The sequence below is a fragment of the Panicum virgatum genome, chromosome 1N (genome assembly GCF_016808335.1).
Source record: "Panicum virgatum strain AP13 chromosome 1N, P.virgatum_v5, whole genome shotgun sequence".
Classification (NCBI taxonomy): Eukaryota; Viridiplantae; Streptophyta; class Magnoliopsida; order Poales; family Poaceae; genus Panicum; species Panicum virgatum.
This window is the reverse complement of record NC_053145.1, coordinates 57,653,830-57,666,354: the sequence shown is the minus strand read 5'-3', so window position 1 is coordinate 57,666,354 and position 12,525 is coordinate 57,653,830. Positions and strand designations below refer to the sequence as shown.

At 48.7% G+C, this 12,525-nt stretch overlaps 1 protein-coding gene across 2 annotated transcripts; it reads left to right on the top strand.

Annotated features, from left to right (window-relative positions):
• The first annotated feature begins 3,786 nt into the window (after nt 1-3,786).
• LOC120656959 (U-box domain-containing protein 6-like) lies at nt 3,787-9,525 on the top strand. Of its 2 annotated transcripts, XM_039935200.1 has the most exons (7): nt 3,787-4,041; nt 4,134-4,267; nt 5,779-5,872; nt 6,329-6,514; nt 6,622-6,729; nt 7,004-8,196; nt 8,430-9,525. In XM_039935200.1, exons 3-7 carry the CDS (start codon nt 5,816-5,818, stop codon nt 9,202-9,204), a joined length of 2,319 nt encoding a protein of 772 aa, XP_039791134.1. In that variant the 5' UTR covers nt 3,787-4,041; nt 4,134-4,267; nt 5,779-5,815; the 3' UTR covers nt 9,205-9,525. The 2 variants fall into 2 exon arrangements, with proteins under 2 accessions (XP_039791134.1, XP_039791135.1); XM_039935201.1 differs by having other exon boundaries at nt 4,134-5,872.
• The last annotated feature ends 3,000 nt before the right edge of the window (nt 9,526-12,525 follow it).

Below are 12,525 nucleotides of genomic sequence, written 5' to 3'. Positions count from 1 at the left end.
GCAACTAAACACGGACCGAGATGCCCCCCGCGGCTGCGGGCCTGCGGCGTTGAAGTTTGAACGCAGCCGCGTCCTCTTCGTCTCGGTCGCTCGCGCGCAGGTCGTCGTTCTCGAGTCCGCCGAGGTCCCGTCGCCGCGCGGCACGTACAGACAGCGGCGGGGTCGCGCAGCCGCACGCTCTGATCATACTACAGAACTGGTTTTTGTTTCAATCCATTTATCCCGTTGTTTTTGGCTCGGAACAATAGGTGATTTTTGTCTATGCTCTAACGGCTAGCCGGGCCAGCGGGGAGGGCAGCGGCCTTTTGTCCCGGTTGGAGGAACCAACCGGACAAAAAATCTCTCTTTTATCCCGGTTGGTGGCTCCACCCGGGACAAAAAGGCCCAACCCTTTTATCTCGGTTGTTTTATCTCGGTTGGTAACATCGACCCGGACAAAAGGGTGACCCTTTTATCCCGGTTGGTGGCACCAACTCGGATAAAAGAACCCTTTTGCCCCGGTTGGTGTTACCAATCCGGATAAAAAGCTCCTCCACGTGACAGTTCAAAAGAAAGTTATTCTATACTGAGTCACATGCAAGGTTTTAAATCGCCGGCTAAGACGTTTAGCGGCAGAGCTGCTGTTACGGCGTTTAGCAGGCTATACCCGGCATTTAGCGGGCTATAGCCGGCTTTAGCGGGCTAAATGCCATAGCTGCTGCCCTTTATAGAAGATATAGCGGTCTATAGCGGAAGTTATAGCCGGCTATTTAAAACCTTGGTCACATGTACTACTTATGTGAGTTGGCAAGAAAACCATGCATTAGACAAGAGGTCTTGGGATCGAATCCCGCGGTGTGAAAATTTTTTTTTGTCCCGATTCTACCACCTTTTGTCCCGAAAGGCGAATCCCGGTTCTAAAAACCGGAACAAATAGCCCTGGGGAACGGGACAGGAGAAAACTGTTGGGGCGATCGATGAGAGCGCACGCGCCCATGCCAGCGGTTGCCGGCGCCCCGACGCGGAGCATGCATGTGCCGCGCGCCGGCGCGGTCATGTTGGTGGCGCGCGGAGTGGGCGGCGGCGCCGCGCGACGTGGCCTGACATCGCTACGCGCGGCGGCACGCCGGAGTACTAGAAGGCGATACGTGTAGGCACGAACATATACAAATGGTCACTTTTCGCGAGAAAAAAAAGAAGGATCACGGCACAAAATCTAGCCAGCACTGCACTGCGCGGTGACCATCGAAGGCTGCGGCATCGTGGTCGTGGCCACCTGCCAACGGCCACCCCCCGATGCCCGCGACGGTTGCTCCGACACGGATCGTCCGTACAGAGGGCGCACAACGCAGCCGGGAATCTCATCATGGGAAGATCAGTGGGAGCTTCTGCCGCGGAGCCAACTACGCGGCCACGTCTCCGCTCCGCGAGTTGAGCCCGACACACGCCCGTCGAGCGCACGCACGGATGCCAGTGCGCACCTCTAAAAGCCCAGGCCTCCTTTTCTTTGGTGGAGCGGGGGGAGCCTGACCTGTCGCCGGCAACATTTCTGCACGCCGCTCCTCCCCTCCCCTCACGTCGTCAGGAGAGGGGAGACGTGGTGGTATCCGACGACGACGAGCACGCCGGAGGAGACTGACCGGTCGGTGGAATGGGAGGCGAAAGATTCGATTCGACCGACCCACCACCAGTATGGTTGCGGGGGCGGGCCATCCCCTGCCGGCCAACGCCTGGCCTGGCTGCAGGCCTGGGCTCGCCGAGAACATGTTCGCGGCCGGCGTCGGCCTCGCCCTGGCCGTCCGCCGTCCCACCGGCGCGCGCCTTTCCAGAAAAGAAAGTAGCGGCCGTCGTGGGCTTGTGGCGCACTGCCGGCGCGCGCGGGCGTGTCGCTGGACGGAAGCGGCCGCGCCCCCCGTGTCATCTCGCGCCCACGGTCGCACGTGCCGGGCCGTCGTCTGGCCGCTCCGCTGGCCGCCTACCACGCTCTCGGCCGGCTCGCGGAACCACCTCGCGCGTGGTCGTGCTCGTGCATCGTGCGGTCGTGCTCGTGCATGCCGTCGAGCGAAATCGCATGCGCAGCCGTGATCGCTCGCTCGCTGAGGGTCGTTGGTTCATGACCCAAAAAGGCTCATGCTCTCCGCTCGGTGCAGCCGAGTTTGTTCCTTGGTGTCGCCGTGCAATGCTTGTGCCACAAGGTCTCCGTTCCCCTGTTGATCAAGAGAGCCTCTTCCATTGGTACTCTCTCTGTTCTTATCGTTTGACTATTCGTCTTTTCTACAAATATTTATGTAAATAGTCAAATTTTTAAGTTAGATTCAAGAGACTCTTGATAATAGACGTAAAGATATTTATTTCACTTTATTTAACTAACTGATTAATTAAATAATATTGGTCAAAGTTGAAAAAAAAATCAAAAGTGTTATATAAAAAAGAACGGAGGGAGTATGTTTTTTCAACGAAGAACCCTTATTATGTGACGCAAAGACGATCTCATGGCCCCCTGTTGATCGAGAGTCCCTTTCATTGGTTTCAAAAGATTTAGGCTGTCTTTATCCACGCTAGTTACATGTCTGGCTGTATAAATTAGGCTCAGTTTGAGGGCCGCCAAAGCTTAAAACTTGGAGCCGGTCGAGCCACCCACTCACCACTTCACCCCCAGACCAGCTTCCGGAACAAGTCAGCTTGTGACGGAAGCTAAGGGCGCGATTGGTTCCCTGGTTTCTGGCGCAGCCAGGCCCTCCGGATGCAGTTTTCTTGTGATTGGTTGCCAGCAGATGCAAACGAGCCTGGCTCATGGGATGCAAATAGCGTCCTCCGGCCTGGTTCACGGGATACGCAGATTTCCTCCGTTTCTCCGGAGCCTGGCTGGCGCCGTGCATGGATGAGACCTCAGCGGTAGTAGAAAAGGGAATGAACGCCTTTCTCAAAAAAAAAAAAGGGGAATGAACGCCGGTGGACCAGGCAACCGAACAGAATCTCACGCTGGCCTGGCTGCATGCAAACGACAACCAAACAAAAGGCTCTTGCATCTAGGTAGCCCATCGTCCATACTCCATACGAGCCAGGATATGGTGTGAAGAAAACCAATCAGACCCTAAGCTCCCCGAGCACAGCTAACCTGCTCCATAAACTAAAAGCTCTCAAGCCTCCAACCCCCGCGTCGCCCGCCTACTGCCACCGTCACCGAGACCGGCGAAAGCGAATCTTCTTCTCTGGACACAACAGGCCGGGCCGGGTCGTCTTAACCTACTGCTCGCTAATCCCGCTGTCCTAATCCCGCGACGCAACCCGCTGCTAATCCGTTGCTGTCATGCGACTCATGTTGTAATTAAACCCCGCGGGGTGCCGGCGCCGCCGGGCGTGCGACGCATGCCGCGCCGCGCGCGGAGGCGGAGGGCTCCCCGCCTCCGGGTTCCGGGGGTGGGTAGGTGGCGAACTGCCGCGGAGCCGCGTCGGCCGGCCCATCGTCGCGGGAGGAACAGGAAGGTGGCGCGCGCAGCCACAGGAAGAAACCATCGTCCAGTTGCCACGCGGGCCCCGCCGCCAACACAAGGATCCAATCCAATATAATCTCTATCTCTGCGGTCTGGTCTGTCTCGGTCCGTCGGTCGAGGGAGACGGGGAGGGGAAAGCAGGGGGGCGGCGGGCGGGGGGCCGAGGTGGCGGGCCCCGCGAACCGCTAGGCCTGCGCGGAGGCGACGACCCAGGAAGGGGGCGAGGTGGAGACGTGGAGTGCGGTGGGCGGCCGGGGAAGAATTCGCCACGCGCCCGAAACGAATAAAAACACCAGCGTGCGCGGTGCGGGGCGCTGTGCGCTCACTGGCCCCGTCGCGCCCCCCCCCCCTCTCTCATCATTTCTTCAGCGAACCCCGTCGGCCCTCCCACCCTCCCTCTCTCCTCTCCGCGCGGGCGCCATCTTTATCCATCTCCGCTGCTCCAGGTGCGGGTCTGCTGGTGCGAGGTGAACAGGTGGGGAGGAAGCCGTCGGGCCGCCGCTGTCCACGATCGGCTGAGCCGGGAGGAATCCTCGCGCTGCGGGCAAAGAAGCCTGTTTTCTGAGTGGTTCGTGGCCTGGCCTCCCTTCTCCTTCGCTTTCTCTTTATACGTCTGGTTCATCTCGTGATTGCGGGAGGGTTTCCATGTTGATGCTCCAGGGTTAGAAAGGACAATCCTTTTGGTTACCTGCGCGCGCCGTCTGAGTTTCGGAGAGCGCCCTCGGCCTCTGGATTCATTGGTCTGATCGATTCGTCCACCAAGTACGGGGAGATCCTTGCGAGAAGTCGAGAAGGTTGGTTGCCATCCTCTCAACTTATGCTCTGTTTATTATACCAAGGGACTGGTTGATGATTGTTTGTTTGTTTGGGTGTTCTGTCCTGTGTCCTCTGCAGCCTTTCCCCTCTCTAGTAACTAAGCAAGTTCAATTTTCAAAAAAAAAAAAAACTAAGCAAGTTCAGAAGATTGTTCTGTTTCTAGAACAGATAAGGATTGCTGTCATTTCCAAGAGAGATGAGCGGTCCTGCTAGCTGATTTTTGTATTTACATCGAGTAATAAATTGTTCGTCTATTCCTGTCCTGTTCTTTACTGGGACCTGGAAACCCCACCTTTGTTAGTTCTAGGTCGACACCTTACCACAGAACAAAAAAGGGTCGTTTTGTACCGGTCTCTTCTTCTACTAGTATTTTTTTCCTGCACGAGTACTCGGCCAGCCTCCCATTTTTGACCCATGGTGTCCAAATAGCCGTATCGTGTCATCTAACTCTATGGAAGTACTTACAAGATGCAATTGATGGGGAATCGTGTTACATGAATAAATCTGGGTTATCTAGTTTTCCGTTGCAGCTGGCATAACACCTGCAAGATGTAGCTATGGGTTAATAGAACTAAGTTTTTGAGGCACCAGTGTTGAGGCATGGATAAGTGCAGTTGATGCAATGGGAGGTCCAAACTCAAAAATGTTTGGTTATATACAAATTTTGGCAAATTGGTTTTAGAAGACTTTTCTTTAGGCAAAAAAAAGGTCAAATGCTTATTGCTATCGTTTTGATTCAATACACAAATATGAATAATACATATCAACACCTATGTATTGCCTCAAGGAGATAAATTATTGCAGTGAATATACACTTAGCTCAAACTATTTTAATTCAGTCTCAATATGCAATAGAAAAATATTATGTTCATAAATTAGTCACCTTTTACCTATGGTTGGGAGTTCAACTGAAATAAATCACAGTTGGTTCTTTCGAAATGTTTCAATGTTATAAAGAGCAAAAGCAGATTTTGACCAATTAATTGACTTCCGCCTATGGTGGGTGAATGAGACTAGCACCCCCTCCATTTAGCAATGGATCACAAGATCGCAAGGATTGACTATTGGGTCAACGAATGCTAATGTTGACCTTTGTTCAAAATGTTATTTAGGTAAACAGTTGACTCTGTAACTGTAAACTGTGTTTAGTTCGATAGCTGACAACTTGTCTATTGCAGATTGAATCTGTGAATTATCGGTGTTACATAATTGCTATAAATATTGATAGCATGAACCCTGAAATTTGATTTTTTAAGCTCAGGATAAAGGTAAATAACAGTAGTCAAACATTCTACGCTATGCAAATGATGCAAAGCAAATTTGACTTTCCCTTGTACGGAGCCATCATATCCTTTGAGATTAGACATTTTTGTTTGACTTCACTATTCAATCCTTCATAAGTTGCAAGCAACTAACCATTCAGTTATGACTGTACTAGGATCTGATATGATTTTGCTCCGGGTTCTTTCTGACATTTTAATATTGTTAGGACTGCTGAGATCAAAGATTGGCAACCTCTTTTGTGAATGGCAAACAGAAACAATGTAGTGATGGGTATATCTCAGCGCAAATCTTGCCCAAAGGTAAATTATTGTGCCTCTTTTTTTGCACTACTTCTTTCATTTTCCATTCAAACATGAACTGTACGGCCGTGTGGCACTATTATGCAAGTACGAACACTCTTTGCGCCTTTGCCAATGGTAACTTGTTAATATTTCTTTTCATTATGCTAATGTTGCTTCTGTGTCCTGGCTGATCATGAAATTAAACACAAGCAAACTGTTGGATTTGTTACACGATATCCCCTGCCAGTTCTCGGTTAAAGGCATGAATCCTTGTGTTTGAATGTCTAGTGCCTGACATTAAAGAGGAGATCATTTTTACCAAGATTTTTTTTTCTATGATTTCGTTTCATTGCTGGAAGCTTGATTCATCTTTTAGATTATTTTATAGATCTGTTTCTCTGGACGTGTAAAATTCAAGTTTGTTCTTTCCATTATTGTTAATGTGATTCATGTTTTTCTGTTTTGCTCTTTTAGGTTCATAGCGCAATGTGTAATGAGCTGACAACGATGTTGGATAAGGTCTCTTCTATTCTTCCGTCAATAGAGGCAGCTCGACCAGGTTGTAAAGCAGGCATACAGGAATTATGCAACTTATATAATGTTGTTGAGAAAGGGAAACTCATAACTCTACACTGCATTGAGTGTAGTAAGCTCTACTTGGTACGTTGTCTTTTTGGAACTAAATATTCTGCTCACCTATCTATACTGTTTTAATGTTTTCTCTTTTTAAGAAAAATGTTTGACGATTTTGGATATCCATGATTCAGGCTATTACTGGAGAGGCGATTGTAGCAAGATGTGAAAGGATCAGGGACTCACTTAGGCGGAGTTTGTTCCTTATTCAGAATATGGTTCCACCAGCACTTGCTAATCAGGTTAGCTGATGTGGTTTGCTGTTTTAGTCTATTTTGTCTGTACCAATTAGTTCAATTTTTGCTACTATGATCGACTTGTCCAATCGCCATATTATGTTCTAATAGCTTATAGAATAAATACCATGCCTGCATTTTACCTGCTGTGAACTACAACAACCAGAATGTGCTTATATTCACTTGTAGGCATTCTGTGGACCTATGCATGAGAATATATTGCTTCATCATTTAGGTTCATCTATTGCAATATTGATTGTTATTACATTACTGCATACAGATTGCCGAAGTTCACGATGATCTCCGGGATGTCAAATTTGTTCTTGATCCGATGGAAGAAGAGGCTGGCAAAGCCATTTTACAGATGCTCCGGCAGTCTGATGCAAGTGAAGAATTAGAACTTGAGACATTCCTGCAGGCTGCTTCGAAGTTGGGCCTGACATCTCCTAAAGCTCTCTTAATTGAAAGACGAGCAATCAAGAAGCTGCTTGACAAGGTTAACGGTAATGATCCAAAAAAGGAGGGGGTCCTTAAGTTCTTCCTGTACCTCATTAAGAAGTATGGAAAGAGCGTCAGATCAGAGACTGGTGAACGGAATGAGAATTTACAATCTGAAAGTCAGTCTTTAACTCCAAGCACAACTTCCAGTGATGCCAGCCCTCCTGAAAAATGCTACACACCAACGGACTTTCAGATTTATGAAGATCACAGTAGTATGTCTGGAGCCGCAACTCCGCCTGCGGAGTTCTGCTGCCCAATATCAACAAAGCTATTGCATGATCCTGTTATAATAACATCTGGACAGACTTATGAAAGAGAAAATATTGAGAGATGGTTCAATGAAGGATATGATACTTGTCCTAGGACACAGATGAAGCTAGAGAACTTCTCCATGATCCCAAATACCTGCATGAGAGATCTAATTTGCAATTGGTGCAAAGAGCATGGTTTTACGCTTTCCGATTTTATTCCTCCAAGTGAAAGTGCATACAGTTACATACCAGAGCAATTGCATGGTTACTCTATGTCAAGTTTGCACAATGTTTCTGTACCTCTCATTGCTAGAAAGGACATCAGTTTTGCGATTGACCACAGCAATACATCTTTTGCATTGTCCGATGCCAGTTATGTCTCTAATGCATCCCATGCTAGGGACATGGAGGATTCAAAAAATATTTCTCAGTTCTCTTGGAACACTGACTATCAAAAGTATCTGTCGTTCCACCACTTCAACCAGGAGATGTTCCTGAGGTTCTTTCATGAGCTTTCCATGCTCCCATTAGAACTCCAAGACAAGTCAGTAAAAGATCTGAAGAATGTTCTTGATTATGAAAATGAGGTTTCATACGTTATGGTTTCAAATGGATTTGTAGAAGCATTCCTTGAATTCTTGAGAAATGATACTGGCAGCCACAGTGTCCAAGCTCAGAAAGCTGGATTTCAATTTTTTCTTGCTTTCCTTTCCAATAGCAGGTAAGATCACTTATTCTTCTAAATCTGCACCATCACTTTCTTACTATTATGTTGGGGGTTCAGTAACATCTATGTGTTTCCAACATTTAGTATAAAAGGGCAAAGTAGGCCTTTAAAATCTTCCTGCTCTAGCACTATATTTGGGTTCTGTTTTCTTGTTGGTATTGGGTGGTTACTTATCATACATGATATTTCATGAGATTATTTTCAAACATATCTTTTCTTACATGTAGGGCTAAGGTTCCATCTATGAACGAAGATGCATTTCATCTGATCATATCCTTCCTTGACTCTGAGTTAAAAGTTGAAGCTTTGTTGACACTACATGAGCTGGTTCGGCACTTGAGCAGTCCAAGGTCTCATGTGATGGCCTCCGTTGTTACTCCTCCATTGTTCAAAATACTGGCATCTGAAGATAATGAAGGGCTTGAACTTGCCCTAAAGATTATCTGTGAGCTTTCATGTGATGCTGATATAAGATCTTCTCTAGTTTCAATGGGAATAATCTCAAAGCTTGTTCCCATTTTCTCTGAAGGAAGCTTCGTTGAGTGCTGTTTGGAGATTTTACGGAATTTATGTGACATGGAAGAAGGTGCAGCTCGTATTACAAGAACCAACCGGTGTCTTGCTTCTGTTGCAGAATATCTGGACATAGGAAGCCCTAAAGAACGAGAGCATGCAGTGGTTATCCTTCTGGAAATATGTTCCCGTTGCATCGAGGACTGTCTACTTGTAATGAAGGAAGGTGTGATCCCTGCCCTAGTGGACTTGTCAGTGAATGGAACCGAAGAAGCCAAAAGCTGTTCGATCAAGCTGCTCCATCTTCTCAGGGACATGAGGCGAAGCGACCAGTTCACTAACTCATGTTCACAAGAAGTGGCTGCCACGGACGTGGCACAGGATGCCCCGGACAACTCTGTTCACAAGCAGCCAGTATCAAAGTCGTCCCGGTTTTTCCAAAAGAAGTTGAACATCTTCTCCAAACCTCGGTCACTCACACTGTTTTGAAAACTGTCAAAGTTTGTTCGAGTTGGTAGTCCTTTTTAGTGGAACGTTGAGTAGTCCTTGACTCCTTGTACATGGTATGAAACTAACCGCCTTCTGTATAGTTTGCTAGTGGTTGTATCGTCCGAGCGAAATGCTTGATGAGATGATAGTTTTTCATCCTCATGTATTTCAGTAGAGTTTCCTTGGTTGTTATGGCACCTTTGCAGTGTGCACAATCAGTACAGTAGATATAGCGGTTCTTTTGGTGGGAAGTTTGCCGTTGTGTACTCCGCTGTTTCAAAAGCCTGAATAGAAGCTTGTTTTTGCTGAACAAGTTTGTCCCTCCAAGATCTAGTCCATATTTTCCCCATCAACTTGATGGTTGGCTCAAAATACTGCCCTTCCAACTTGCAGTAACTGTCTGACTGATATGGCATACAAGGGCTGTGTTTAGATCCGCAAAAAGTTGATAAAAAGGGTTACATAGGATACTGTAACTGTAGCACTTTTCGTTTGTTTGTGGTAAATATTGTCTTATCATAGGCTAACTAGGCTCAAAAGATTCGTCTCGCAACGTACATCAAAACTATGCAATTAGTTTTTTTTACCTACATTTAGTACTCTATGCAGGCAAAAGATTTGATGTGATAGATGAATAGTGAAATTTGGAGAGAGATTTTGCAACTAAACACAGCCAAGCATGCTGTGGGCGCTCTGAATTTTGCTCCGGAGCATCTCCATTCCTGCCATGAAAGTTCAACGACAGTCTTGTCTCTTCCGGGACAAAGGGGAACAGACCTCCCGTTGGCGCCCATCTCCTCCCAATTATGCTCACATGGGGGCTACATCTCCATCTCCATCTCCATCCGAGTCAGGTCGGAGCATTTCCCCTTCCCCAGCAGACGATCCATCCCTGTTGCAGATCGCCCAGGTGCAGCGCACGGAGTCCGGCCACCCATTTCTTCAGTGCCAAGGCACCATCACGAAGCTCACGATCACCCGACGGCCGCCGGGTTCGTCCCAGGACTCCAGGAGGAGTGGTTCGAAGCAGTAGACCTCCATGCCCCCGTACATGCTCCGGAACACCGCCCGTTTCGTCGCCTGTGCCCGGTCCCCGTCTTTTCTCGCGTACGCTGATCGATCGCCCGCCGCTGGTCTAACCTGTCCCGTCGATCTCGGTCTCGGCTGACGACGGACACCCTTTGTCGAATCATCATCGTGAGGCAGCACAGAATTGCAGCACACTACTCTGATCAGCGCTCTGTTGCGACCTGTAACCGCATGGGCATCGAGTAGTAGTGCAGAGACTAGGCGGCCGTCTCGGCTCACCGGCGCGTGTTCGCCGGAACCGAGGCCACCGCCGGCGCTGCCCCGACCCCCGAGCTCAGCTCACACGCCTCCCACCGCCGCTGTCCAAGTCTCCAACTGCTCGCTGTCCCGTCCAGGCATCCAGTGTGTCTGTGTGTGCGCTGGCCAAGCCGGTGTTGGGATTTTTGTTTCTTAGATGTCTAGACAAGGAGTATGAACAGTAAGAAAGATGGCAATGAAAGTGTGTGTCGAACTTTCCAATAATGATCAGAAAATTCAACCCTTTACACTGTGGAGAGAGGGGATTATTTATACCTCTAACCCTCGGTCAGGTTTTACTAAATTGCCCCCTCCCAACTCATTTACAGCTCACTCTTAGCCGGCTCCGGGGTAAAATTACAAGGTGAGAGGTTTACAAATCCGACCTTCTCACGTATTCGAGAGGTGTACAAATCCGACATTCTCACATATTCACGTTTTAATCACGTGTCTACAACCAACGAAGGTTACAACAACCTTCGGGTACCTCCGGGAGTCAGAGCCATGAAGGTTCCATCAACGAGCAATCAGCCGCCACCTTCGTTCCCGAGGTTGATCACCTGACCCGAAGATCCTGGTCTTCGGACTTGTGGTTCTGTGCAGCTCTTCGTCACCTTCGGCACGAAGGGAGCAATATCCTTCGTACCGAGGGTTTTGGTGTTTGTGCTTGCGCTTCTGGGCAGCCATCCGTTACCTTCGGCCTACAGAAGGTGATATCCTTCGGCTCAAAGGTCATGGTTTTTGAGCTTGCGCTTCTTAGTGTTCATCCAATACCTTCGGGTATACTTGGCTCCATTTCGTTGTGGCCCTGCAAACAGGTTAGGGAGCATTTCTGAGGGTGAGGGCTTGACCCGAAGGTCCAATCCCCAACAGTAGCCCCTCGAGGGTGAGGTCAGAAGCCGACGGTCCGAACCCTTGTTAATGAAGAAGATTGCGCGTAACCTTCGGTAAGCTCCCGAGGAAAAACGTCTCCTGAACCGTCGGCTGCAACGGTTGGTTTTTGTTGTGTACGTGTCGGGCTCTGTTTGGGCCACTTGATTGGCCGTCTCCTCGTTTTTACCGTTGGTACTGTTGCTTTTTACCGCCTATAAAAGCGGAGGTGGGGGGGGGGGGGGAGCCTGTGCCCTCTCGAGCTTGGCTTACCTTCGACGCTTTCGGCTATAAAGCGCTTTTTCCGAAGGTTTTTCTTTCGTGCGAATCAGGCTGCTTGTTTTCTTCGGTGTAAGTAGCTTTGCAGCTCATGGCTCGCACTAAACAAACAGCGAGGTTGATCGAAGGTTCGTTTGAGCCTTTGTTTCTAATTTGATTTTGTTTTTTTTTTTGTAGATATGGCATTCATTAAGAGGGCGATTCTTCGTGCAGACTCAGGTGCAGCTCCCGAAGGAGAGGTTGGTGGTTCGCAGCCGTCTTAGCAGCAGTAGCAGCAATCTAGCGAGAGTCTTTCGGCGGTGTCCGCGGACGTGTCGGAACTGATGGCTCCGGAGAAACGTAAGACTTTGCTTTTCGAGTCATCTGCCATATCTCAGAGCATGATAGACTTCTACGTTACGAAGGGCTATTTCGCCGAGGGGGTTTGTCGACCTCCGGCGGTAGAATTGATTCCTCTACCGGAGACCGGCGAACTTGTGGTCTTTAAGGATTTTTTACAGCAGGGCTTAGACTTCCGTTGGATCCAATTGTGCCGAAGCTTTTGGAGCCATTCAATGTGAAGCTACATCACTTTACCCCGAACGGGATTGTTGCATTGGCCAAATTTCTCTGGGTGGTGCGGAGCTTCGGAGGGGAAGTGTCTGTGGATGCCTTTTGTAGGCTTTTCCAGCTGCACTGCCAGCCTCGTAAGGTCTATGTAGATGATGATTTGGAGCTTAGCGAGGTTCAGAACGGCTGCTGCACCTTCGTTCCTCGTAAGCCGAACAAAAGGACCGGTCTGTTAAAGATTATGCTCTCGATAGCTTACAAGAACAAGTGGGAGGGGAACTGGTTAGGATATTGGTT